The sequence below is a fragment of the Chelonoidis abingdonii genome, chromosome 26 (genome assembly GCF_003597395.2).
Source record: "Chelonoidis abingdonii isolate Lonesome George chromosome 26, CheloAbing_2.0, whole genome shotgun sequence".
Taxonomy (NCBI): Eukaryota; Metazoa; Chordata; order Testudines; family Testudinidae; genus Chelonoidis; species Chelonoidis abingdonii.
Window position 1 is genome coordinate 8,445,974 of NC_133794.1, and position 27,857 is coordinate 8,473,830.

At 61.1% G+C, this 27,857-nt stretch overlaps 1 protein-coding gene across 1 annotated transcript; it reads left to right on the forward strand.

Moving 5' to 3' along the window:
* The first annotated feature begins 3,397 nt into the window (after positions 1-3,397).
* Positions 3,398-27,710, forward strand: PRPF40B (pre-mRNA processing factor 40B). Its single transcript, XM_075061211.1, has 26 exons — positions 3,398-3,673; positions 4,207-4,350; positions 5,375-5,449; positions 5,903-5,930; positions 6,234-6,259; positions 6,754-6,831; positions 7,404-7,514; positions 7,793-7,913; positions 8,760-8,784; positions 9,184-9,348; positions 10,279-10,396; positions 10,678-10,714; positions 12,086-12,269; positions 13,161-13,301; positions 18,287-18,294; positions 18,425-18,687; positions 21,893-22,007; positions 23,008-23,099; positions 23,611-23,727; positions 23,814-23,951; positions 25,334-25,429; positions 26,090-26,170; positions 26,344-26,446; positions 26,534-26,595; positions 26,687-26,806; positions 27,147-27,710. Exons 1-26 carry the CDS (start codon positions 3,656-3,658, stop codon positions 27,237-27,239), a joined length of 2,559 nt encoding a protein of 852 aa, XP_074917312.1. The 5' UTR covers positions 3,398-3,655; the 3' UTR covers positions 27,240-27,710.
* The last annotated feature ends 147 nt before the right edge of the window (positions 27,711-27,857 follow it).

A 27,857-nucleotide genomic window follows, 5' to 3' on the forward strand; every position in this document is an offset into this window, starting at 1 on the left:
CCCCCCCCCCCAGCACAGCTCCCTCTTGCAGGGGCTGAGCCCCCCGGGGAACAGCCCCACCCAGCACAGCGCCCTTCCGCCCCCCCGTGCATGGGCAGAGCACACCCCCAGACAGGGGCTCCTCCCTGCACAGGAGCAGTGGGCATCACACGCCACCCCAGGGTCTGCACCTGCCAGGCTGGGGGCAGGGGGGGGATATCTCCCTGCCTTGATACAGACCCCCCCACCCCAACATGGCTCCTCCACACTCGCCTCCAGACCCAGAGCCAGCCAGTGACCCCTGTGTGTGGGTCTAGGGGGAAGCACTGCTGGACGCGCTGGCACCATGGGGCTGTGCCCGGCGCTGGGCAAAGCGTAGCAAATGGCATTGCAATTTATCATCCCTGTCCTTCAAATGAATCATGGACAGCCAGCCCCACCCTCCAGACTGCCCCGCTGGGCCCTGCCCCACGGGCCTCAACCTGCCCTGGGGTCCCCTGGCGGGCCCCGCCCCCAGGCCTCAGCCTGCCCTGGGGTCCTCCACCGGGCCCTGTCCCACAGGCTTCAGCCTGCCCTGGGGTCCCCCGGCGGGCCCTGCCCCACGGGCCTCAGCCTGCCCTGGGGTTCCCCACTTATGCCCAGAAGGAGCAGCCTGTGAGGCACCCTACAGCAGGTGGGTGAGCAGCAGTTTGTGGCCAAGGGGAGAGGGGTCACGTGATGCCTGCCCAGTGAGAGTGGAGACACCCAACTCATTACACACAGGGTCCGTCAGCAGTTACGCACCTGGATCATCCTCAGCCCAGGGAGCCACGGACCAGGCTCTGCGTTCTACCAGGGAGCGTGGGGCTCTGAAAATAAAGATTGAGCCATCCCCATATGCACCCTCCATCCATCCGTCCCCATACGCACCCTCCATCCATCCCCATATGCACCCTCTATCCATCCATCTGTCTCCATACACACCCACTATCCATCCATACGCACCCTCCACCCATCCGTCCGTCTATACGTCCCCATACGCACCATCTATCCATCCATCCATTCCCATACGCACCCTCTCTCCGTCCATCTGTCCCCATACACACCCACTATCCATCCATCCATCCCCATATGCACCCTCTATCCATCCGTCCCCATACGCACCCTCCATCCATCCATCTATTCATCCCCATACGCACCCTCTCTCCATCCATCCGTCTCCATACACACCCACTATCCATCCATACGCACCCTCCACCCATCCATCCATTTGTCTATACGTCCCCATACTCACCATCTATCCATCCATCTATTCCCATACACACTCACTATCCATCCATCCATCCCCATATGCACCCTCTATCCATCCGTCCCCATACGCACCCTCCATCCATCCATCCCCATATGCACCCTCTCCATCCATCCCCATACGCACCCTCCATCCATCCATCCATCCATCCCCATACGCACCCTCTATCCATCCATCCGTCCCCATATGCACCCTCCATTCATCCATCCATCCGTCCACGTACACACCCACTATCCATCCATCCATCCCCATATGCACCCTCTATCCATCCGTCCCCATACGCACCATGCATCCATCCCCATATGCACCCTCTGTCCATCCATCCGTCCCCATACGCACCATCCATCTGTCCCCATACGCACCCTCTATCCATCCATCTGTCCCCATACGCACCCACTATCCATCCATCCATCCATCAATCCATCCATCCCCATACACACCCACTATCCATCCATCCTTCCCCATACGCACCCTCTATCTATCCATCTGTCCCCATGCACACCTATCCATCCGTCTGTCCCTATATGCACCCACTATCCATTCATCTGTCCCATACGCACCCCCTATCCATCCATCCATCCCATACGCACCCGCTATCCATCCATCCATCCATCCCCAGACACACCCTCTGTCCAACCATCCATCTATCCATCCGTCCCCATAGGCACCTTCTATCCATCCATCCCCGTATGCACCCACTATCCATCCATTGCTCTATCTATCTGTCACCATACACACCCACTATTCCCCATTCTCACCCGCTGTCCATCCATCCCCATACGCACCCGCTATCCATCCATCCGTCCATCCATCCATCCTCATACACACCCTCTCTCCATCCATTTGTCCCCGTACACACCCATTATCCATCCATCCATCCCCATATGCACCCTCTATCCATCCGTCCCCATATACACCCACTATCCATCCATCCATCCCCATGCACACCCTCTGTCCAACCATCCATCTATCCATTTGTCCCCGTACACACCCATTATCCATCCATCCATCCCCATATGCACCCTCTATCCATCCGTCCCCATATACACCCACTATCCATCCATCCATCCCCATGCACACCCTCTGTCCAACCATCCATCTATCCATCCATCCATCCCCATACGCACCCACTATCCATGCATCCATCCCCATATGCACCTTCTATCCATACGTCCGTCCCCATATGCACCCTCTATCTGTCCGTCCGTCCTCATACGCACCCTCTCTCCATCCATCCATCTATCCATCCATCCATCCCCACAGGTACCTTCTATCCATCCGTCCCCATACACACCTGCTATCCATCCATTGCTCCATCTATCTGTCCCCATACGCACCCAGTATCCATCCATCCGTCCTCATATGCACCCACTATCCATCCGTCCCCATATGCACCATCCAATCTATCCATCCATCCCCATACGCACCATCTATCCATCCCCATATGCACCCTCTATCCATCCATCCGTCCCCATGCGCACCTACTATCCATCCATCCATCCCCCTACACACCCTCTATCCATCCATCCGTCCCCATATGCACCATCTATCCATCCATCTATCTGTCCCCATACACACCCTCTAGCCATCCATTCATCCCCATATGCACCCACTATCCATCTACCTATCCCCATACACTTCCTCCCTCCCTCCTTCCTTCCATCCATCCAGTTATTCCCCATATGCACCCTCCCTCCATCCATCCATCCATCCATCCCCATACACATCCTCCATCCATCTACCTATCCCGATACACTTCCTCTCCTTCCATCCATCCAGTTATTCCCCATATGCACCCTCCATCCCCATACACATCCTCCATCCATCCACCAATCCCTATACACATCCTCTGTCAATCCCTATACGCACCCTCCATCCATCTACCAATCCCCATATGCACCCTCTATCCATCCATCCTTCCCCATACACTCTATCTGTTCATCCCATACACACCCTCTGTCCAACCACCTTTTCATTCCATATCCACCTTCTATCTATCCATCCGTCCCCATACTCATCTTCTGTCTGTCTGTCCATCCATCCCCACACAGCGCCTCTGCCCATCCATCTCTAGGAAGTTGCGGCTTCTCTTTAGTCTGTGCTTTGCTGTCCTTTGCTTCACTTCTTTTCCGGTGTTTCTTTTAATTAAAATAAGATACGATTTAGTATCTGCACGAGGAGCCCCAACGTAAGATACTGCACAGCACTCCAGTGAGGGCTGGGCATGGAACCCAGGAGTCCTGGCTGCCAGCCCCTTCTGCTCTCACCATGAGACCATCCTTGCTTACCAGCTGTTTCCTGCCTTTCTTTTCTTGCTGTTGACAGTCGGCTCCGGACTCCAGCAGTGGCCCTGCAGGGCAGCCGGCCCCATTTCCCACCGCCCCCCCGATGATGCCTCCACCCTTCGTAAGTTACCTGTACCTGGCACCGCTTACTAACCAAGCCAGCATGACCCAGCTGTCCCAGAGCGTGGCACAAAACGGGAGTTGTTGGCCTGGCCGTGTGGGATGACTGTGCAAAGTTCAGTACACTGGCTGTGTGAGTGCGCATGTGTATGTGTATGTGTGTGCATATGTGTGTGTGCATGTGTATGCTTATCTATGTGCGTGCATGTATATGCGTGCGTGTGTGTGTGTATGCTTGTCTATGTGCCTGCACGCGCACCCTCATTGCTCTTCGTTAGCTCAGACTGGGCAGTTTGTCCTGCATTTGCAGGCGAGGGGAGCTGCTGTGGTGCGAAGCCCCTGTGTGGATGTGCTGCGGTGGTGACAAGGAGACATCCTGAGTGAGCTGCGCCAGTGGCTGGTGCCAGGCGTCTGCCCGAGTAGCTGCACTGGTGGAGGAGTCCCTGGTTGGCCAGGGCCAGTCCCTTCAGTAGGGGGCTGCCCTGGGGCCGGGGTGAGCAGCAACATGCAGCCTGTGTCTCTTCTTGCTCCTAGATGCCTCCTCCTGGAATTCCCCCTCCCTTCCCCCCCATGGGACTCCCTCCTATCGGTCAGAGACCGCCAGCAATGCCCCCCATGCCCCCTGGCATGATGCCGCCTCTGCTCCCACCCATGGCAGGGCCCCCACCCATTGGACAGGTAAAGCCACTCCCTTTGTCTCTCTCTGTCTGAGTCCAGGGCTCCCCTCGAGCCTCCACTCGGGGTGGAATGTCAGTGCAGGACCATGGATCGCACGTCTGGGATCCATCCTCTGGGAAGCAGGATCTGGGGGATTATGGTGCAGGGGAGATTGGGACCCAGGACTCTTGGGTTCTATCCCAGCTCTGGGAGCGGAGTGGGGGCTGATGGGGTAGAGCCAGGGAGGCTGAGTGCCAGGATTCCTGGGTTCTATTCCCAGCTTTGGAGGGGAGTGAGGGCTGGTGGGGTAGAGCCGGGGAGGCTGGGAGCCAGGACTCCTGGGTTCTCTCCCTGCTCTGGGAGGGCAGTGAGGTCTGGTGGGGTAGAGCTGGGGAGGCTGGGTGCCAGGACTTCTGGGTTGTATCCCAGCACTGGGAGGGGAGTGGGTCTGGTGGGGTAGAGCCAGGGAGGCTGGGTGCCAGGACTCCTGGGTTCTATCCCAGCTCTGGGAGGGGAGTGGGGCTGGTGGGGTAGAGCCGGGGAGGCTGGGTGCCAGGACTCCTGGGTTCTCTCCCAGCTCTGGGAGGGCAGTGAGGTCTGGTGGGGTAGAGCCGGGGAGGCTGGGTGCCAGGACTCCTGGGTTCTATCCCAGCACTGGTCTCATGGGCCTGCGGCTGCAGGTCAGTCCCTTTCCCAGGCTGAAAGAAGTAGGGGAAGTGGCTGAGTAGCATAACTCGGGGGAGGGGGCTGGGCTCTGGCAAGGGCTGGCTGGGCCACGGCTCTCTGCAGCCAAAAGTTTTATGTTAAACCTCGATGACAAAGATGTTGGGAAAAGCCCCATGTGAACGTAGGTTCTGTGGCCTCATCCCCCGTGACCCTCTGCCCCCGATCCTGTGATCAGAGCCACGCTGCCAGTGTTCCATGAACAGGGGTGGGGATCGCAGTGGAGTTCGGAGCCGGAGGCTCCGGCCGTTTCCCCGGCTCCATTGGCCCTGTGCCTGCTGGCTGACGTGCCAGGCTGCCATGCCACCTTTCTGTCCCCTAGATGCCACCCATGGTGCCTCCCATGATGCCAGGGATGCTGATGCCGGGGGTGCCAGCTGGTCCTGTTTCTGGTGTGGTGAGCATCCCTGTAACCTCCCCTTTGTCCAGCCAACCATGCCTAGGCTCTCCAGACAGGCCCGGCGGCAGAGGCTGCCCGGGCTGACTTGGGGGTGGAACGTAGAGGGGTCTCCATGCCCTTATCCTGCCCCTCTCCACGGGGACCCCACTGCCCAATCCCTGTTTCCAAAGCAGAGCTCAGCATTAAAATGAGGTGCCACCCTGGGGTGAGGGCGGGGTGCCAGGACTGCTGGGTTCTTTTTCCAGTTCTGCTCCTGATTTGCTCACTGCAGCATTGGAACAGTCAGGGGCTGACCTCGTGTCTCAGTTTCCCTCTCACAGACGGCTCTGGCTCTGAGCTCCTATGGGCGTTTGTAGAGGGATTCAGGGGGCCCTGGGCAGGGGAGTCTGGTGATGGGTTGGGTCCGAGCCGCAGTCCCCGCGGCTCATGGCCCCGTTTCTCTTTTGGCAGGCGGCTCCTGGGACAGACCCAATTGGCGGTGAGTCCCAGGGTCCATCGCAGCGGGGTGGTCCATAGGGGAGCTGACGAGAGGAGGGCTGGTCCATCCTAGCAGGGGAGGGGGGAGCTGTCTGGAGTTTCTGCCGCCCCTGGCGGCTCAGGGAGGAGGGTGAAACATTGCTGCACCCCAGGGGAGCACCTGGGAATCATGCCCAATCCTGAGGGGAGACCCAGTCCTGTGCTTGATGCTGGGTGCCTAGCCCTGCCAGTCTCTCTAGGGGATCTGTAACCCCCACCTGACAGCCCTTGACCATCCCAGTAACATATGGCTCTTGTTTTCCAGCTGCTCTGGCTCAGCCAGCACCCACGGTGAGTAGCCTCCTCCAAATCAATGCTCAGCAACGCTGCCGCACAGGCTCCCCCTATCCCTAAGGAGCGTTCATCCCAACCTCTTAACCCCCGTGAATAGCAGGGGGCTGCGGGTCGGGATTGAGGGGCACTGGCAGAGCTGCGGGGGCAGAGCTGGGGTAGCAGGGGCTGCGGTCAGGTTGAAGGGCACTGGCAGAGCTGGGGTGGTGCTCAGGGCTGGGGTAGCAGGGGCTGTGGGTTGGGATTGAGGGGCACCGGCAGAGCTGGGGGGCAGAGCTGGGGTAGCAGGGGCTGCGGTCAGGTTGAGGGGCACTGGCAGAGCTGGGGTGGTGCTCAGGGCTGGGGTAGCAGGGTTTGTGGGTTGGGATTGAGGGGCACTGGCAGAGCTGGGGTGGCGCTCAGGGCTGGGATAGCAGGGGGCTGCGGGTTGGGATTGAGGGGCACCAGCAGAGCTCAGAAGAGGAGTTGATTCTTGTCACTCTTGTGCCCACCAGCTCCCAAATCCCATGGGGGCCCCCGTCCAGCAGAGCCTGATGAGCAGCGGCTCCCCCATGCAGGACGTCTCCCGCAAGGTAGCGTGTCCTGTCCCTTCTCTGTGGCTTTGGGTGGGGGTGGCTGGCCAGTGACGCAGTCCTCCCAGGTGGGGTGTGTGTCAGGAGTGGCAGAAGCACCCTACAAGTGGGGGGCCCTGGCCCCCAGTCCCACCCCCCCACCCCCCGTTCCGGTGCCCCTGGGGTGTGTGCTCCCAGCCAGATCCCAGTTTAACTCCTGGGGAGGACCTAGGGACAACGGCCAGGAAAAGCCAAACCTCTGCCAAGGGCCCAGTCCTGCCACCAGGGGACACCACTCCCCACTGAGCACCATGGGGAGGTCATGGCATGTTGCCACCTGCCCCTTACTCCAGTGGGGTGAATTACTGGCGTCATCTGGAGTTTTGCTGCTGGTTGCGGTGGGAGCAGGATCAGGCCCATTGCTGTACAGGGAGGAGGCTGGGGCAGGGGCCCTGGTGGGCTGCATGGCCCTGGGAGCAGGGGCCCTGCTGAGCTGTGTGGCCTAGGGAGGGCAGCTGGGGGTAGGACTGGGGGCGGGGGCGGGGAGGGGCTGGTTGGACCTTCCTGACCCTTCTCTTGCTTGTGGTGCCCAGAAGCCTCCGTGGAGTGAGCACAGGGCCCTGGACGGGCGCGTTTACTACTACAACTGCAGCTCCAAGCAGTCCACCTGGGAGAAGCCGGATGAGCTGAAGTCCAAAGCAGAGGCGAGTTCCTTCAGAGCCTTTCACCCAGCACTGAGATGCAGCCACCTCTGGGGTGGGGCACAGCAGCTGAGTGACAGCTGCATAGCAGCTGGAAATGTGCCTGTGTGGCCAGGGAGGCAGAATATAACAGGAGGATTTAGACCTCAGCTCTTGTGAGCTACTGGCCTGCTCCCCAGGAGTCCTGCCTCCATTCTCAGCCCTGGTATTGCCAGTGCCCTCCCACAGCCCTCCACTGGGATGGGCCCCTGGCTCATGGTGCCCTGCTCTCTCCCTCGCAGCTGCTGCTCTCCCAGTGTCCCTGGAGGGAGTACAAGTCGGACACAGGCAAGTCCTACTACTACAACTCCCAGAGCAAGGAGTCGCGCTGGACCAAGCCCCGGGACCTGGACGAGCTGGAGGGTAAAGGGGGCGGGAGCCCAGAGAGCTGGGGAGCAGGACAACCACACCCTCGGGAGCACAGGCAGACTCCTCCGTGCCCCAGGCTGATGCTCCTGTCTGGGCTGCATGGTAACCCCCCCTCCCGTGGGCCGGGCTGGGGCTGCAGCCAGTGCCCCTGGGTCTCTGTGCCCCAGCCTGTGAGTGGTCCCAGCCCCCCCAGTGATCACCCCTGCCATGAGGACAGGCCTCCAAGCCTGGGCTTCCGGGCTCCAGCCCCCCTGCCTCTCCCCTGAGCTCTGCCCAGGAGTCCCACCACACTAGACTCCTGCTCCGAGATCTCAGGGACCCACTGCCCCCCCAGCAGTCTGTTCAGAACAGGGAGTTGTTAGCCAGCAGGCACAGCCCCCTGTCCTGGGCGCGGCATGGGGAGGCAGAGGAGAAGCCGGAGTTGAGGCTGGCCAGTGCTGGGCTCCACCAGCCGGCTGCTGTGACTCTGCCATTCTCAGTCTGCTCCTGTCTCTTGGTCCCGGGGAGCCTGTGTCGGAGCCCAGCACTTAGCCCAGCCTCCAGCCCCTCTCAGGCCCTCGTCCTGCTGAGCTCTCGCGGCCCTGCCTGACTCCTGGCATTAGGCTCAGCCTCTGGGGCTCCTGGTGCCTGGCCAGATCCTGTGTCGAAGCAGGTCGGTTGCAGCCAGTCCTTAGCTGGCCAGTCGCACCAGCCACGTGCCCAAGGCCCCCTGCTTCAACCCTTTGCACCCGCCGGGCACAGAGGCAGAGCTTCTCGCAGTGACACGTCCCTACGTTGGCCGCCAGGCGCCACCCCCCGGGCACTGAGTAACGGCCGGGCTCTCTGTTTCCCTCCTTGCAGCGCTCATCGAGGAGGAGGAGGCTGGGTGAGTGGCTGGCGTCTGCCCCCGGGGCTTGGACCCGTTAGCTCTGACCCAGGGCGGTAAGAGCAGGGCGCCGGCACCACAGGGGGCCAGAGTGGGGCAGAGCCCTCAGGAATGGAGCCCCCCCCGGGGAGGGGGGCCCCCTGGGGGCCAGAGAGGGGGGTGCCCACCGGAAGACCATGGGTTTCGAGGGCAGGTACCTCCCTCGCTGGGGTTACGTGGGGAGGACAGAGCAGAGCTCACCCTCCCAGCATGGGGCCTACAGGGGCCACCCTGCGCCTCATGGGTGGTGGGCCCCACTGAGCCCGGGGGACTGGCCCTCAGGACTCTGCATGGGCCCCTCTATCCCCCTCCCCTCTGTGTCTCACTAGATCCAGGCTCCGGCCTTCTCTGCTCTTCCAGGAAGCAGCAGGAGACGCCATCAGCCGCCTCGAGCCCCAGCCTGTCCTCGGCCGCCACCACGGACACGGAGACTGCGGGTGGGGAGGAGCAGGAGACACCTGTGCTGGGGAGCGCGGCCGAACGCCCGGAGGAAGCAGCCCTGCAGCAGGAGGAAGTGACCAGCAGGTGATGGCGATCTGGGCTGGGAGCTGCAAGCAGGGACCCTGCCCCACATATTGGGGGCGTTTGCTCTCATTGGGGCCAGTTAGCACCAGCATCCATGGCCAGGCCCACCTGGACGCCTGGCACACGCAGCTTGCACAGGATACCCCGGGCAGGAGCTGGGCCCCGTGGTGCCAGGCCCTGCTCCAGAGAGTGGAACAGAGACAACAGACACCGGCCAGGAGAGAGAATTCCAGCTGAATGCACCCCCGTCAGGGAGTGACGGGGCCCCTGGGATCCCTTCTGCCGGGGAGCGACGGGGCCCCCGGCCCTTCCCCCGAGATCCCCCCCGCCGGGGAGCGATGGGGCCCCCGGCCCTTCCCCTGGGATCTCCCCCATCAGGGAGCGACGGGTCCCCGGCCCTTCCCCTGGGATCCCCCCGGCCGGGGAGCGATGGGGCCCCTGGCCCTTCCCCCAGGATCCCCCTTGCCGGGGAGCGACGGGGCCCCCGGCCCTTCCCCCAGGATCTCCCCCATCAGGGATCGACAGGGCCCCCGGCCCTTCCCCCGGGATCCCCCCCCGCCGGGGAGCGATGGGGCCCCTGGCCCTTCCCCCGGGTTCCCCCCCCGTTGAGGAGTGATAGGGCCCCCAGCCCTTCCCCCGGGATCCCCCCCGCCGAGGAGGGACGGGGCTCCCGGCCCTTCCCCTGGGTTCCCCCCTGTTGAGGAGTGACGGGGCCCCCGGCCCTTCCCCTGGGTTCCCCCCTGTTGAGTGACGGGGCCCCCGGTCCTTCCCCTGGGATCCCTCCTGTCGGGGAGCAAGTGTTGCTAAGCCAAGTGGGACGCCCCTCTCCAGCCCAGCCTGTGCCCCTCCCCTGCTCCTCCTGCAGCTCGCTGGGTTGCAGCCCCCAGCGTTTCATGCCATGACTCCGGTATGTTTGTGTTCCCGGCGCAGTGGCGACCCTGGCCGGCGGGAAGAGGAGGAGGCGGGGGGGGCCGGGGAGAGGTGCACCTGCAGCTGGAGCACCAAGGATGAGGCCAAGCTGGCCTTTAAGGAGCTGCTGAAGGACAAGGTATGGAGGAGGGAGGCAGGGTGGGGGATATGGGGCTGGCCAGGTGAGGAGCGCTGTTTGTGGCGGGCTGGGGCTGGCCAGAGGGGGGCCGCTTGCTGTGGGAGGCTGGGGCTGGCCAGGGTGTGGCGTCTGTTTTGTGGGGGGGCTGGGGCTGGCTTGGCCAGGGGACTGGGACTGGGGGGCTGGCCAGGGCGGAGGTCCTATGTGTGGGGCTGTGGCTAGGCTACGGTCCCAGCTGATCAGCGTTTGGGTCAGGGCTCCCTCCAACACATCGGTGGGAGCTGGCCATGAATGATCGTGGACGATCCGCGGTTCAGAGTAGGGACCAGCCCACCGCGCGCACCGTCCTCTTCAACACTGGCTGCTTGCAGAGTGCAGCCCCTGCAGGGAGTACACTGGGAGTACCCCCCAGCCAGTGCTTTCTGCCCCGCTCCCACAAGCGCCCCTGGCAGAGGCTGGGATGGAGTCCCCAGGAGCCCCTCCCAGCCAGCGCCACACTGCTGAGAGGCTGGGACTGGAGTACGGACCCCTCCAGCCAGCATGCTGAAGAGCTGGGACTGGATACAGGACCCCCCTCCAGCCACGCGCCACAATGGCTGAGTAGAGGCCTGGGACTGGAGTACCCAGAGCCCACCCTCCACCAGCGCCCACTGCTAGAGAGGCTGGGACTGGATAACCACGGGAGCCCCCCCAGCCAGCCCCACTGCTGAGAGCGGAGCTGGAGTACCAGGGAGCCCCCCCCAGCCAGCACCATGCTGAGAGAGGCTGGGACTGGATACCAGGAGCCCCCTCCAGCAGCGCCACTGCTGACAGAGGCCGGACTGGATACCCAGGCCCCCTCCAGCAGCGCCCACTTGAGAGAGGCTGGACGAGTACCAGGAGCCCCCCCAGCAGCGCACTGCTGAAGAGGCGGACTGGATACGAGAGCCCCCCCCAGCCAGCCGCCACTGCTGAGAGAGGCGGGACTGGAGTACCAGGAGCCCCCACCCCCCCCCAGCCAGCACCCATGCTGAGAGAGGCTGGGACTGATGACCAGAGCCCCCCCAGCCAGACCCACTGCTGAGAGAGGCGGAACTGGAGTACCGGGAGCCCCCGCCAGCGCCCACTGCTGAGAGAGGCTGGACTAGGAGTAACACCAGGAGCACCCCCCAGCCAGCGCCACTGCTGAGAGAGGCGGGACTGAGTACCGAGAGCCCCCCCCAGCCAGCGCCCACTGCTGAGAGAGCGGACTGGAGTACCCAGAGCCCCCCCAGCCAGCGCCACTGCTGCGAGAGGCCGGGACTGGAGTACCAGGAGCCCCCCCAGCCAGCGCCCACTGCTGAGAGAGGCGGGACTGAGTACCCAGGAGCCCCCCTCCACCAGCGCCCACTGCTGCGAGAGGGCGGACTGATACCCAGGAGCCTCCCACCACGCCCACTGCTGAGAGAGGCCGGGACTGGAGTACCCAGGAGCCCCTCCCACAGCGCCACACATGCTGAGAGAGGCTGGACTGGAGTACCCAGGAGCCCCCCCAGCCAGCACCACTTGCTGCGAGAGCGGACTGGAGTACCCAGGACCCCCCCCCAGCCGCCCACTGCTGAGAGAGGCTGGGACTGGAGTACCCGGGAGCCCCCTCCAGCCAGCACCCCCATTCTGCCCTCGATGCTGGCCCCTCAGCAGCAGCCAGTCAGGGCCTCTAACCCAGCCCAGCTCGTCGGTCTGTGCCCAGTGCCCTGCCCAAGCTGAGCGAGAAGAAGCAGGCCTTCAATGCCTACAAGGCCCAGCGGGAGAAGGAGGAGAAGGAGGAAGCTCGGCTGAGGGCTAAGGAGGCCAAGGAGGAGCTGCAGCGATTCCTGGAGCAGCACGAGCGGATGAGCTCCATCACCCGCTACAGGTGTGAGAGGGCGCCACGGGGAGAGGGGCCAGGCAGGGGCTGGGAGGCCGTGTGGGGAGAGCAGCCAGGCAGGGGTGTCGCATCCTGCCTGTTGAGGGGGACCCCTGGGGTTATGGGACCTGGCCTTGGGGTACCGGATGGAGGGTCCCAGAGCAGGTGGAAGGTTAGGAGAGCACACACACCCTAACATCATTCAGGATCCAGCCAACCCCTGTGCGCCTCCCCTCCCCAAGCCAGAGAAAGAACCCAGGAGTCCTGGCTCCCAGCCTCCCTGCTCTAATCCACCCGCCCCCACTCCCCTCCCAGCGCCGGGGAGAGAACCCAGGAGTCCTGGGTGCCACTTACTTTAGCCGCAGACCAGCCTTCCCTGGCAGTAGAGATGTGCGAGTCCGTTGTGGGCTGTTCTGCAGGGTCTGTGGCCAGCCCGCAGGTGGGGAGGGAGAGAGTGGGGCTGAGAGCAGGTTCCGGGGTCCCCAGTTAGACGGCATGGGGGAGGTGAGTGTCACGGGCCAGGTGGGGCCCAGCAGGGCTGGGCTTTCTCCAGGGAGGCTGTTCCAGAAATGACTGAGGGAAGCACTCTCCAGGGACGTGGGGAAGCCCTCCCTGGGACACCTCCCCTGCCCAGAGGGGCCATTTAACAAGCAGCTGGAGGAGCCCCTGCAAACGTCAGAAATTGATGACAGCGTCAGTCCCTGCAGGCGTCTCCATCGCCTCTGCCCCTGAGCCGGCAGGAGCTGGGCTGCCCCTTGCTCGGTCAGTATGCCTGGCTGCGCTCTGGCTCTGTCCCCATCCCCATGGGGAGAAGTGTCTTGCTGCGTGTCCTCGCTGGGCCCGGGTGCACAGTGAGGAGCCTGGCCCAGTAACTGCCCACCCTGGCCGTTCCCTTCCCAGGAAAGCTGAGCAAATGTTCGGGGAGCAGGAAGTTTGGGCTGTGGTCCCCGAGCGCGACCGCAAGGAGATCTACGACGACGTGCTGTTCTTCCTGGCCAAGAAGGAGAAGGTAACGGCGGGTCCCAGCTGTGGCACAGGGCAGTGATGGGCCATTGTGACCCCACCCGGTGTCTGTGCGGAGCACTCAGCTGTCACAATCCACAGTGGCTGTCCCATAACGGTGTCAGGGCCTGTGTGACCCCTGCCTGGCGTCGGCACGGAGTCCAGGCTGTCCCAAACGGTGTCAGAGCCTGTGTGACCCCTGCCTGGCATCGGCACGGAGTCCGGGCTGTCCCATAACAGTGTCAGGGCCTGTGTGACCCCTGCCTGGCGTCAGCACGGAGTCCAGGCTGTCCCAAACGGTGTCAGGGCCTGTGTGACCCCTGCCTGGCGTCGGCACGGAGTCCAGGCTGTCCCATAACAGTGTCAGGGCCTGTGTGACCCGTCTGGTGTCGGCACGGAGTCCAGGCTGTCCCATAATGGTGTCAGGGCCCGTCTAATGTGACCCCTGCCTGGTGTCAGCTCGGAGCCCAGGCTGTCCCACAATGGTCTCAGGGCCGGTGTGATCCCGTCTGGTGTCGGCCACAGAGCCCAGGCTGTCCCATAACGGTCTCAGGGCCAGTGTGACCCCATCTGGTGTCAGCACAGAGCCCAGGCTGTTCCATAACAGTCTCAGGGCGCATGTGACCCCTGCCTGGCGTCGGCATGGAGCCCAGGCTATCCCATAACGGTGTCAGGGCCCGTGTGACCCCGCCAGACATTGATGCGGCACGCCCGGCCGTCACGCTCCATCCTGATTAAAACAAATGCTGCACAAAACCCACATGGCACGTACTGATTGGCGTCTAAACTGGCTTGTGGCTCGATCGCAGGGCACCAGTGTAAATGGAATCCTTGTCATCCCCCCACGGGGCCCAGGGCTTTGCAATGGCTTTGTCAGCGATCTGGGAGAGTGTATAAAATCTGTGCAGGAAACCGTCGCAGCTGACAGCTGAGTGGGCAGAGCAGGACATATTGATTCAACTGAGTAATTGGCTGCATTGTAAACTGGGCACGTCCAGTGGTTTAACACAGCCAAAGGTCACATCTCTAGGAGCTAGGAGGGTAGGTCACGCTGGTAGGATGGGGCACTGTCTCCTGGCAAACTGACTCCCAAAGGGGCTGAGACCATGTGGGCAGCAGTTGACAGGCGTGTGCAGTGTTGTGGCTCAGAGGGCGAAGCAATGGGTGGACGTCTGAGCAAGAAGATGAAGGGAGATGGTGTCACCTCTGCGTGCAGCAATGGTGAGACTTGATACCGTGTCTGCGTGTGGTGTCCGTACTTCCCAGTGGGAGCTGACAAACGGGGAAGGGTTCGGAGAAGAGTCACAGGAAGAGACATGGAAAAGCTGCCTGACAGCGAGGGAGTAAAGACCCTCAGCTTAGTGTATCCCAGAGAAGGCTAAGCAGTGACCTGTTCACAGCAGGAACGTACTGTGGGGAGCTGTCTGAGTGCTCTGGGCTCCTGTGAAGGCAGAACAAGACCCAGGGGCTGGGGCAGACTGGAAATATGGCACAATTTGGGGGAAATTAACCATTGAACAGCTCACCCAGGCATGGGGGGGTGTCACTCAGGAGTCTGTAAATGGAATGTTGTGGCTCAGCCCCTGGCTCTGGGCTGGATGAGGGGTCCCGGGGCGTGATTCTCCGGCCTGGCTTACGCTGCTGGCCAGTGTTTCTCAGTCTTTTCAGGTCGGGAACCCCTTATTCAAAGTCAAAATGTTCCCCACCCCCTTACGTTTCCTATGGAGTCAGTGTAACCAGTGTGTGTGTGCTGCTGGCGTTCAGCCTGTGCGATGGATGGGGCGGGGGTCTGCTTCGAAGAGGACAGAGCACTGGAGGGGGAGCAAGATTTCCTTTGCTTTAGGCTGTAATCACATTTTCAGCACCTCATGGCCCCCGAGGCCCCAGCGTGCCACTGGCCTGGATGGTGAGAGCAGTGCTGCTGGCTGGCCCAGCTCTGGTTCAGGGGAAGCATTGCCTGCTGGGGGAGGAGGCCATGGCCACCAGTGCTATCAGCTTGCACCGCAGTAGCAGCTGCTCCGGGGGAGGCCGTGTGGGGTTGTAGCAGTGGGTGGGAGGCTGGGGGGCGGGGAATGTTTCCTACTATATCTTTGTACAATGTTGTGCACGATGGCTTTCAAGTCTTAGTTGAAGCCTGGAAGCATAACTGCTATACAAATAATAAATAGGTAGTTATATAAGATAAATATTTTTCTCCGGGCCAAATTCCATAATTATGCAACATCCCTGTGCCAATAAATAATGCAAGTGCTCCTACAAATTGGAAATTCCTGTGCAAATGTGTACCAGGAGTGGGTACATCTACTGCAGATACCTCACTTGTGCCCATAGTAGTGAATGCAAATTAGGCATTCAATGGCACATGTACTTTGCACACCTAAATTCTTTGGAAATCTGACACTTTATTTTCACACTTCATAGGAGGTGTTGCAAATGATAGTGGTTTAAAAACATAAAAGCTATAATACAGTTTTGCTGGTCCATTCTTAACCAATTTTATATTTTGCTTAGCTTTTCCTTCTTGTGCATATTTATAATTTTATGTGTAACCTATACATAGTTTTGTACTGATCATCTGCATATATGCTCACGCAAAGTTGTGAGAATTCACCCTTAATCTATTTTTTTTCCATTGGTTTAAGTTATACACTTAATGTTATTTTAACATAGGGATTTTTTTTTAACGTAATGATATTTAATTTGCATTAGCACAAGTGACATACAATGGATCATGCTATTATCATGATTTATATCAGATGAACTGGCATAAATTCAACATTATAAATTGAGCCTATAAATGAAACTATTATTTTACAGGCATTACTGTAGTAGAAAGGCTAAGGACCCTCAAGTCAACCTTAGTCAAACCCAATCTTTAGACTTTTATATTTTATGCCTGCAATAAATGCTTTTGTGAAAGCCCATAACCCACAAAAAAAGTCATTCGAAGTCTATTAATTATAATAATACTATCCAAAAAGCTGTGAAGGCTTATTTTTGTGACATCACTCTGATTTCTTACTGCCTTAAATTATCCCTTTGTTGGCTTGCTGAGATTAACAGTCATACTTTTGTCATTAAATATAAGGAGTTTTAAAGCCTGATGCACCTTAGCTCTAATTGATATTGCTTTCATTTGGCAGATAGTGACCTGATTTATAATTTAAATATGCATCATTATATGCATCTCTTCTGTATAATGAAAAAGCAAAGTTACTCTCATCTTTTTCTGCAATGTTAACATCAAGGAAAAGTATCTTTCTTTTTTCCCTTTTATACTCTGAGCCTAATTGAAAACTGTTCATTGAATTTCAGCATGATAGAAAAGTCTTTTTATCTCTCAATTTGTCCATTAGCTATTATAATTGAAGTATCTGCTACACAGCTGAATTGATATTGTTCTTGTTTAAATTCTGGATTTCTCTAAATCTTCCATGAGGCATCAATTGAAAAAAATATATGGATTAGGAGACATTAGCTAGCAATATTGCCTAAATGGGACATTAGACTAGCACTTCACATGTATAAAGCTTCAGAAAGTAGGAAGTCATCTAATTTTGCTGGAGAACTTGTTGCATAATAGTCTTAACAGCATGACCATAAGGATCTCCCGCCAAGATAAATGGTACAAAGCCAGCCATTGACCCCCCCAGCCCCCACGCCACAAATTATATTGGTAAAGCCAGCCACCTGACCCCCCCCCGTCCCCACCGCAAGATTAAATAGGTACAAGCCAGCCATTGACACCACCGGCCCTGCCCCCAGCCCAAGATAAAAGGTACACAAGTCCAAGCCATTTGACCCCCACCCTGCCCCCAACCCCAAGATAAATGCGTAACAAGCCAGCAATTGACACATATCCCCCGCACGCTCCACCCCAAGAGATAAATGGTACAGGGCAGCCATTGCTCCCCCCTGCCGCCCCTAAGATAAATGGTACAGGCCAGCCATTGACACCCCCCCCCCGCGCCCCTACCCCAAGATAAATGGTACAGGCCAGCCATTGCTTCCCCCCTGCCGCCCCTAAGATAAATGGTACTGGCCAGCCATTGCCGCCACCCCCCCATGCCCCTAAGATAAATGGTACAGGCCAGCCATTGCCCCATGGTACAGGCTAGCCATTGCCCCCCCCGCCCCCATCCTAAGATAAATGGTACAAGCCAGCCATTGCCCCCCTGCTCCCACCGTAAAATAAATGGTACAAGCCAGCCATTCCCGTCCCCACCCCAAGATAAATGGTACAAGCCAGCCATTGACCCTCCCCTGCCCCCACCTCAAGATAAATGGTACAGGCCAGCCATTGCTCCCCCTTGCCGCCCCTAAGATAAATGGTACAGGGCAGCCATTGCTCCCCCCTGCCGCCCCTAAGATAAATGGTACAAGCCAGCCATTGCTCCCACCCTAAGATAAATGGCACAGGCCAATCATGCCCACCTTGCCTCAAGATAAATGGTACAGGCCAGATATTGTCCCCTCCCCACACACACAGAGCACAAGATCAATGGTACAAGCCCGCCACTCCCCTGGCCCCATAAATAGTACAGGCCAGGCACACCCTTTCTCCCTGAAAGGTGCCATCTGGTTGCACCTATCTCCCTAGTCTTGAGCCCCTTCCAACAGATGTGCTCCAAGGACCTCCCCGTCTATCCAAGATGGTACATTCTAAGGGGATTGAGAGTCAGGACTTCTGCACCCTAGTGTCTAATCATTACAGGGTCTGCTCCCCTCCCAGCAGTACGGATAAAACCCAGGAGTCCTGGTGCCCAGCCTCCGCCGCCCCCTGCTCTAACCCACCAGACTTCACTGCCCACCCAGAGCTGGGGCAGACCCTGGTATCCTGGATCTCTCCCGCTCTACCTCACGGGACCTGCTCCCCTCCTAGGGGCAGGGGTGGAATGTAGGAGTCCTAGCCCCCTCTGCTGTAACCCACCAGACCTCACTGCCCACCCAGAGCTGGGGTAGAACCCAAGGGTCTTGGCCGCCAGCCCTGCCTGTTGTAACTCACTGGGCCCCTCCTGTTCTAGGGCCAGGGGTAGAACCTGGCGTTTAGCCCCGCTGGCCCTAACCCAGTGAACCTCCCTCCCCTCCCGTCCCTGAGCCAGGGCTAGAACCAGAGGCCTTGCTCCCAGCCCCTGCTCTGTAACCATGGGACATCCCTCTAGATGAGGGGCAAAGCGTTGTTCTTGTATCCTACTGGCTCTACTCCCTGGTCCCATGCTCCCCCAGCTCCTTCCTGCCCTACCCCGCCCAGTGCCATCTCTCCCCGCTCATCCCCCCCGGGCCTCTTGCAGACATGGACAAGGAGGATGCACTGATCTGCTTCGAGGAGCACATCCGCACGCTGGAGAAGGAGGAGGAGGAAGAGAAGGAGAAGACAAGGCTGCGTGAGAGGCGCCAGCAGCGGAAGAACAGAGAGGCCTTCCAGGTATCTGTGCCTTGAGGTCTGGAAGAGGTAGTGATGCCCTAGCAGGGGGTGACAGCTCTGGGTCTGGGCTTGGCAGAGCAGGGCAGCCTGTAGGTCTAGCTGGAGGCTGCCTGCCCCTTTGGTGGGGCATCAAGGACTTGGCAGAAGCAAGGGTGGCCGAGAGAGGGTCAGGGTGCTGGGCTGGGAGGAGGGTGTATCTGGAGGGAGCTTGGTGTCTGGTCACTATTAGCTGTAACCCTTCCATGCCCAGTGCAGGGTAGTCCTTGCAGATCAGCAGGGTTTAAAGAGCTCAGTGGGTTGGCCCCTGCTCACTGAAATGCCTTCTCCTGTAGTTGTTCCAGTAGTTCTGGTTTTGACAGCTTCTCCCCTTCCTGTCGTCCTTCCCCCTGGCTCTGGCTGCGATGGCCACGGAGTCAGGTGCGTGGGCAGGACAGCAGGATGTGACTGTTCTGCGCTGCAGGACACCTGGGTTCTATTCCTGACTCCGCGTCAGGCTGTGGGGTGGATCGCTCAGTGCTCAGTTCTGCAGCTTGGAAGTCAGAGGGAGTTTGGGATTGTGGCTACAGCCGGAGGCAGATCAGTCCCTGTCACGGGTTGTCGGGGGGTCAGGGCCCTGCACCCCCCACTTCCTGCAGTTCCCCGTGACTCTCAGCCAGGCAGTAAAATGGAGGGTTTATTAGACAGCAGGACACAGTCCCAAGCGGGGCTTGTAGGTACAACCAGGACCCTTCAGCTGAGTCTCTCTGGGGGGCAAGGAGCTTAGACCCCAGACTTGGGGTTCCTGCCTCTTCCCAGCCAGCCCCAAACTGAAACCAAAACCACCTACAGCAGGTTCTCCCCCTTTGTCCAGTTCCCAGGCAAAGGTGTTGATTTGCCCCACCCCACTCCCGGCTCAGGTTCCAGGCTCAGGTATGGTCCCTCACCTAAAGCCACCCCCTGCTCTCCCCTCCCCCATGCAGACAGTCCCAGGTCAATCCACCCTGCTCCCTATTGCGCCACAGTCCCCTTCCCTCCCTGTGCCTGAGTGAACAATGGCCAGGGTCGGCTTGACCCCAATTCCCCGAAATTGGGCCCCACGCCTAAGGGGGCCCTGCTGCTGGGGTCTTCAGCAGCATTTTGGCAGCAGGTGATCCACTCGGGGGGTCTTTGGTGGCATTTTGGCAGCAGAGGGTCCTTCGGTGCTGTGAAAGACCCGGAGTGGACCCCCGCCGCCGAAGCCCCTGGACCGCTACCGAGTATTCCAATTGGGCCCCAAGGGTCATAAAGCCGGCCCTGCCTGGGGCACTAAGGGAAGGTGACATGAACATCCCCGCACAGGTCTATGGGGCCCTTAGCTCTCATTCCCCAGGGGGTCGCCAGGGGCACTCTGCAGCCCGCAGAGCACCTGGCTGCCTGCATGCTGGCAGCAGGGTCAGAGCAGGGGGTCTCTGCCTCTGCTCCTAGGGAGGGGCTCCGGGAGCTTTGTAGCCCAGACCCGTCTGTCCTTCAGGTCTGTACATACAATGTAGGCCAACCTAGCTGCGTGGCCACCCTGAGAGCCGTAGTTAGGCCGACAGACCCCTGGGCAGGCAGGTCTAGGCCAGCTGGAGAACTCATCCCTCGTCCTAGTTACTGGCTGTAGAGGGTGCAGATTTACTGTGGCGCCAGCCCCCTCTGCAGCGAGCGTCTGCATAACGGGCCTGGCTGCAGCGCTTGGAGCCCACATGGCACCTCACCCAATCTTCCTGAGGCAGCACAGGACTAGAACCCAGGTCTCCTGAGTCCCAGCCTCCCTCTCGACTCCTGTCCTCATTTGCCACATCCCTGCAGTGACCCAACCCTGCTGCCTGCAGAAAACCATCCGCCAGCGAGCCCCTGCCAAGGGCAGCTGAACCCCCCTTTGCGCAGAGCGACCTTCTCTGCAGGAGAGCGTCTGGGAGGATCCAGCTGTTACCCCAACCTGGGCGCCTGGACCTGCTATCCAGGGAGTGGCCAGCAGGGGGCAGCAGCTACCTAAGACCTTTTCCTAAGGCAAAGCCACCCAGCATGTCACCAGCTGATGCCGCAGTTTGCTCTGTGTTTGGGGCACGATCACATGTGGCAGCGAGGCTGGGCCGGGGCCTGATGCTCGTTCTCTTTCCATGGCAGCACAGATGGGCTGTGGCCTGACTCCCTCTCTCTGTGGCTGTGCAGATGGGCTGTGGCCCAGGGCTCTCTCTCCGTGGCCCGGTTCGCTCTCTTTTTTATTATAATTGGAGATATACCAATCTCCTAGAACTGGAAGGGATCTCAAAAGGTCATCGAGTCCAGCCCCCTGCCTTTGCTAGCAAGACCAAGTACTGATTTTTGCCCCACATCCCTAAGTGGCCCCCTCAAGGACTGAACTCACAACCTTGGGTTTAGCAGGCCAATGCTCAAACCACTGAGCTGTCCCTGCCCCCTCTCCCTTGCAGTGGCCCAGGGTTCTCTCTCCACAGAGAGAATTGGAATTGGAAAAGGTTCAGTCAGAAAAGGGCAACAAAAATGATGAGGGGGATGGAACGGCTGCTGTATGAGGAGAAATTAATAAGACTGGGACTTTTCAACTTGGAAACGAGGCGACTAAGGGGGGATCTGACAGAGGTCTGTAAAATCATGACTGGTGTGGAGAAAGTGAATCAGGAAGTGTTATTTACTCCTTCTCATAACTCAAGAACTAGGGGTCACCAAATGAAATGAACAGGCAGTAGGTTTAAAACAAAGAAAAGGAGGTATTTCTTCACACAACGCAAAATCACCTGTGGAACTCACTGCCAGAGGATGTTGTGATGGCCAAAACTATAACAGGGTTCAGAAAAGAACTAGCTAAGTTCACGGAGGATAGGTCCATCAACGGCTACTAGCCAGGCTGGGCAGGGATGGTGTCCCTCATCTCTGTTTGCCAGAAGCTGGGAATGGGCGATGAAGATGGATCACTCGACAATTCTGTTCATTCCCTCTGGGGCCCCTGGCACTGGCCACTGTCCGAAGACAGGACGCCGGCCTAGGTGGACCCAGTAGGCTGTGCTGATGTTCTGTTTCACAGTGCAGAGGGGTCGTGTGATCCGTGCTGCCCCCGCTCCTGTTTGGAGGGGCCGCACAGGGCGGGGCTCTGCTGTCCCCTGGGGCACAGGTGTGTTCGGGGGAGGGGCTGATCTCCAAGTTCTCTCTCACTCTATCGTAGAATAACAGGCTGCTTCTTGCCCAGGCCTTTCTGGATGAGCTGCATGACAAGGGGCAGCTGCACTCCATGTCCACCTGGATGGAGCTGTACCCCTCGCTCAGTGCCGACGCCCGCTTTGCCAACATGCTGGGCCAGCCCGGTAAGGAGCGGTGCAGCCGCGGGGGGCAGGGGGCGCGGGACCATGAGGGAGAGCCGGAGCCTGGCGTGGAGCCCCTGGGGGGCGTGTTAAAGGGCCAGCCGTGGCTGCGGCAGGAGCCCAAAAGAGGTGGAACTCCTGCTCCTAGGTAGAGCCGGGGGGGCCCAGTGGGGTGGGTTCCTGGGGGATGGGTAGTGTCCCCCACCCCATTACAGCTGGGAAGGCACAGAGAGGAGAAGGGACTCACCCGAAGGGGCAGAGGCTGTGATGCTGAAGCAAAGCTGAGAGGGATGAGCACCGGGCATCCCTGGGTTCCAATCCCCGCCCTGGCTGGATCTCCTTCCTGCACCTCCCCAGTGGGGCCTAGTGAGCTGCCGCTCGCCTCCCGGGCCTCATTTGACAGTGTTCAGTGAGGGGACTGGAGAATAGACTAGGGGTAAGGGCAGGGGGCTGGGAGCCAGGACTCCTGGGTTCTGTGCCTTGCTCTGGGAGGGGAGTCAGGTCTGGTGGTTAGAGCAGGGGGCTGGGAGCCAGGACTCGGGGGTTCTGTGCCCTGCCCTGCTCTGGGAGGGGAGTCATGGTTAGAGCAGGGAGCTGGGAACCAGGAGACCTGGGTTCTGTGCCTTGTTCTGGGAGGGGAGTTGCATCTAGTGGTTAGAGCAGGGGGTTGGGAGCCAGGCCTCAGGGATTCTGTGCCCTGCTCTGGGAGGGGAGTGGGGGCTAGAGGTTAGAGTGGAGGCTGGGAGCCAGGACTCCTGGGTTCTGTGCTGTGCTCTGGGAGGGGAGTGGGGGCTAGTGGTTAGAGCAGGGGAGCTGAGAGCCAGGAGCCCTGGATTCTGTTGTTCACTCGTGCTGTGACTGCCCTGTGCAGTACCTGCCTGCCTGAGGTGGGGTATTAAGGAGCATAGTGCGCTGGGGGCTTCTCTGGAGCCCAGCAGCCCCCCCGTCCTGGTGCCACACTGGGTGTCCTGGCAGAGCCTGTAATGCCGCCCCCTCTGCTCAGGCTCCACCCCCCTGGACTTGTTTAAATTCTACGTGGAGGATCTCAAGGCTCGTTTCCATGACGAGAAGAAGATCATCAAGGACATCTTAAAGGTGAGGGCATGCAGCTGCCTCTGCCCGTGGGGTTTGGGGTCCTGTCTGACCAGCTTCCCCAGCCCCCAATTGTCCTGCTGTGTGGAGAGGGCCTTGGAATGGCACGGCCCCTCTGCCCAGCCTCGCGAGCCCAGCCTGACAGGGTCCTGTTCTCTCTGCAGGTGCACTTCACCTTGCGGATGAAGTGTGAAGCCAGTGCCCCAAGTCATAGGCTAATCCAGGCCGCAATCCAGCTCCACTCATTTCATTCTGCCTCTCTAAAACTTCCGTGCTTTGCACTGGATGTGGGCCTGTTCTTTGCATCCCGTCCTAAACAGCTGCCATGCCCCACCCCAGAGATGGCTGCATTTCAGGGCTAGGGAGAAGCGAACCATCTTTATGTACCACGCTGTATGTGCAGGAGGATGGGGACTCCCCCATGACCTCCTGCCCTCGCCCAGTTCTGGGCACAGCCGCTGCTGGGCCTGGGGGACGGGATGAGATGCAAATGACCCTGCCTCTGTCCTGGCAGGATCGCGGCTTCAGCGTGGAGGTGACCACAACCTTCGAGGACTTCGCTCACGTGATCAGCTTTGACAAGAGGGCAGCCACGCTGGACACAGGCAACATCAAGCTCACTTTTAACAGTGTAGGTGGGGTGGGGTGGGGTGGGATGGGGCCACGCAGGGCCTGGCCCCCACCCTATGGTGTTAACCCCTCCTGTCTGCCCCACAGCTGCTGGAGAAGGCTGAGGCGCGGGAGCGGGAGCGGGAGAAGGAGGAAGTGCGCAAGCTACGCCGCCGGGAAGCAGCCTTCAAGAGCATGCTGAAGCAGGCAGCCCCACCCCTGGAGCCCGGCTCCTCCTGGGACGAGGTATCAGGGGAATCCGCTCCCTTGCAGCGTCCGGCCCCCGGGCAACATCACTCGTCAGGCCGAGCCCTTCACTCCGGCGTCACTTGCCAGGCCAGGCCCCTCACCCTGGCGTCACTCACCAGGCCAGGCCCCTCCCCACCCTCATCCCGGCGTCACTCGCCAGGCTGGGCCCCTCACCCCGGCTTCACTCCTTGACCCCAGCCCCTTTCCACCCTCACCCCGGCGTCACTCGCCAGGCTGAGCCCCTCACCCCGGCTTCACTCCCTGGCCCCAGCCCCTCTCCACCCTCACCCCGGCATCACTCACCAGGCCAAGCCCCTCACCCCGGCGTCACTCGCCAGGCCAGGCCCCTCCCCACCCTCATCCCGGCGTCACTCGCCAGGCTGGGCCCCTCACCCCGGCTTCACTCCTTGACCCCAGCCCCTTTCCACCCTCACCCCGGCGTCACTCGCCAGGCTGAGCCCCTCACCCCGGCTTCACTCCCTGGCCCCAGCCCCTCTCCACCCTCACCCCGGCATCACTCACCAGGCCAAGCCCCTCACCCCGGCGTCACTCGCCAGGCCAGGCCCCCCACCCCGGCGTCACTCCCTGACCCCAGCCCCTTTCCACCCTCACCCCGGCGTCACTCGCCAGGCTGAGCCCCTCACCCTGGCGTCACTCGCCAGGCTGGGCCCCCCACCCCGGCGTCACTCCCTGACCCCAGCCCCTTTCCACCCTCACCCCGGCGTCACTCGCCAGGCCAAGCCCCTCACTCTGGCGTCGCTCCCTCTCCCCAGACCCTCCCCACCCTCACCCCGGCGTCACTCGCTAGGCTGGGCCCCTCACCCCGGCGTCACTTGCCAGGCTGGACCTCTCACCCCAGGGTCACTCCCTGGCCCCAGCCCCTCCCCACCCTCACTCCCGCGTCACTTGCCAGGCGAGGCCCCTCACCCCCCGTCATTTTCTGTCCCCAGCCCCTCCCCACCCTCGGGGCCCCTCACCCCGGCATCACTCGTCAGACCGGGCCCCTTCCCAACCCACAGGCTGTCCTGCAGGGCAGTGCCGGTGGGAGCTGTCCCCATTTCCTGTGCATGGCTCCTACCCCTCCCCCCAAACACAGGGAGCTTTCTTGTCTCAATGGCTGAGGTTAGAGGTTGAAGGAGTCACCCAAGGCCCCCTAGAGAGCGAGGTGACAGCCTGGAGCCCCTGCCGTGGGGCAGAGCCTGGCCATGCCGTGGGCAGGGGGGCTGGCCGTGGCGTGCCGTGGGGCAGGGGCTGGCCATGCTGTGGGCAGGGGGGGGCGCAGGCCGTGCCGTGTCGTGCCGTGGGGCAGGGGCTGGCCGTGCTGTGTGCTTTGCTGCAGGGGAGGCGCCGGGCTGCCCCCCAGCTCCCTGTCTCTGCAGGTGCGGGAACGCTTCCTCAGTGACCTGGCCTTCGAGCAGATCACGCTGGAGTCGGAACGGATCCGGCTCTTCAGGGAGTTCCTCCAGGTGGTGGAGGTGAGGAGGGGGCAGGGCCTGGCCCCAGCCGGGTGGGGGGACGACAGGACCGTGCTCTGGGTGGCAAGAGGATCTGGGGCCCTGTGTGGAGGGGGCAGGGCTGTGCCCCGGGAGGTGGGGGTGGGGACTCTGGGGCCCTGTGTGGAGGGGGCAGGGCTGTGCCCCAAGGTGGGGATGAGGGGAGGCTCTGGGGCCCTATGTGGAGGGGGCAGGGCAGTGCCCCAAGGTGGGGGTGAGGGGAGGCTCTGGGGCCCTATGTGGAGGGGGCAGGGCAGTGCCCCAAGGTGGGGGTGAGGGGAGGCTCTGGGGCCCTATGTGGAGGGGGCAGGGCAGTGCCCCAAGGTGGGGGTGAGGGGAGGCTCTGGGGCCCTATGTGGAGGGGGCAGGGCAGTGCCCCAAGGTGGGGGTGAGGGGAGGCTCTGGGGCCCTGTGTTGAGGAGGTAGGGCTGTGCCCGGGTGGGGGGGACTCTGGGGCCCTGTGTGGAGGGGGCAGGGCTGTGCCCCAAGGTGTGGGTGGGGGCTCTGGGTCCCATGTGGAGGGGATGGCAGCTCTTGGGGCTACCTACTATCTCCTTCCCACCTCGCTGTGCCTTGAGTGGCCCCTACCCTGTGGGGCCCGCGGGGCTGGGGCCTGATGGCCTGTGGCTCTGTGCCCCCCAGAACGAGTGCCAGCACTACCACGCCAAGGCCAAGAAACACGCCAAGAGGGGCAGGAAGCACCACCGGAAGCGCTCGCAGTCGGTGAGGGCCAGGGCCGGGGCCGGGGTCGGGGGGCCGGAGCTGGGCCTGCACCCTGGATGCTCATTGGTGCTGGCGGATGGGGCTGGGGAGAGCAGGGGATTTCGGGCCTGCGTTCGCTGGGGCGAGGGGGGGCCAGCCTGGGCCGTGTTAACCCCCCCTCCCCTCCCCACCAGGGCTCAGAGTCGGAGCTCGAGGCCCAGCACCAGCGGGCCCAGAAGAGGAGGAAGCGGAATCCCTCGGAGTCTGGTTCGGAGCTCTCCTCCTCGCCCGGCTCAGGTGGACGCTGGGGCTGCCCTGGCAGGTGGGTGGGGCGGGGGGCGACTGGGTCCCCTGGCGCCCGCCTGATGCCCCCTCTGTCCGCAGATCTCAGCTCCCGCAAGGCCAGGAAGCAGAAGAAGAAAAGCAAGAAGAAGAGGCACAAATCGGTGAGTGCAGCAGGGGAGGGGACGGTGCCAAGCCGAGGGTGGGGAGGGCACTGGTGGAATCCCCCCCTGAGCCCCAGCCACTGTGTTACAGAACAGCCCCCAGAGCGAGGGCGAGCAAGGGAAAGAGAGGGGCAGGAAGGGGAAGGAGAAGGAGCCGGAGCGGGCGGAGGGGCGACGACGCTCCCCCCAGCGCAGCCTCAAGAGGGAGAAGGTAAGTGGGGGGCAGGGGAGGTGGAAGTCCTGGCTTTGGGGGGCAAGAAGGGGGCAGGACAGAGGTGGGGGTAGGAGAGGCTAGAGGCAGGTGTGGGCCAGGATGGCAGCAGTGGGGCAGGCAGGGGGGTTGGACGCTGGCTGTGACGCAGGTTCCAAGACAGGCAATGGGGCAGGCAGGGGGGTCAGACGTTGGATGTTGCACAGGTTGCAGGGCAAGCAATGGGGCAGGACACCGGCTGTGGGGCAGGCAGGGGGGTTGGACGCTGGCAGTGGGGCATGGATGCCAGCTGTGGAGCAGGCAGGCTGCCCCCCTGATCTCTCTCCCTGGCCCCACACAGAGCGTCTGGGACACGTCGGACAGCGAGCCGAGCGAGGGCGAGCTGGAGAAGCGGCGTCGGACGCTGCTGCAGCAGCTGGACGACGATCAGTAGCCAGGTCTGCGGGACTGTCGCTGAGCTGGGGCTCCCTCAGCTCCCCACCCCTCTGCCCAGCCTGGGGAGAGGCTCCGGACAGCTCGGTGCGGGCGGGGGGCTGCTGCTCTGCCCCAGGACTGGGGGCTCCTGAGAGAGCAGAGAGGGGGCCCCGCTCCACCCAGGACTCCTTCCCCCCATCCCTGCAGATCCCCCCCTGCACCCGAGGACCCGTCGCCCCTGGGGCTGCTGTGACCACCTCTGCTTGGCCAGCCCCTCGGCGCTCAGAGGACCGGCCCCATGACAGTGGTGCTTTGGAGGGGGGCGAATGCGGCTCTCACAGGCAGTTCTGTGGCTGCGCTGAGGATCATGGGTGCCCGGGGCGCCCTGCGGGGCTGGCTGCGGGGGCGTGTGCTGCTGAGTAGCCGGGACCCTCGGCCTGCTCGTACTCTGGGAATTAAAGGGGTTTTTTAAATAATATTTGTAAATGTGGCCTGGTGGCTGCCATCTCCTCATACATTGCACGTGTCCAGCCTGGCATGGCCCAGCCCCCAAGGAGCTCCGGGGGTGGGCTCTGTTGTGTGACAAGGAATGGGCTGCACCCCCCCAGGCCTCTGCTGAGTGCAGGCCCTGTCACCC

Excerpts from the sequence above, each read along its gene's own strand:
- PRPF40B (XM_075061211.1), top strand. Across the intron at positions 26,171-26,343 it reads ACCGGAAGCGCTCGCAGTCG|GGCTCAGAGTCGGAGCTCGA; the intron begins GTGAGGGCCAGG and ends CCTCCCCACCAG. Across the intron at positions 26,596-26,686 it reads AGAAGAAGAGGCACAAATCG|AACAGCCCCCAGAGCGAGGG; the intron begins GTGAGTGCAGCA and ends ACTGTGTTACAG.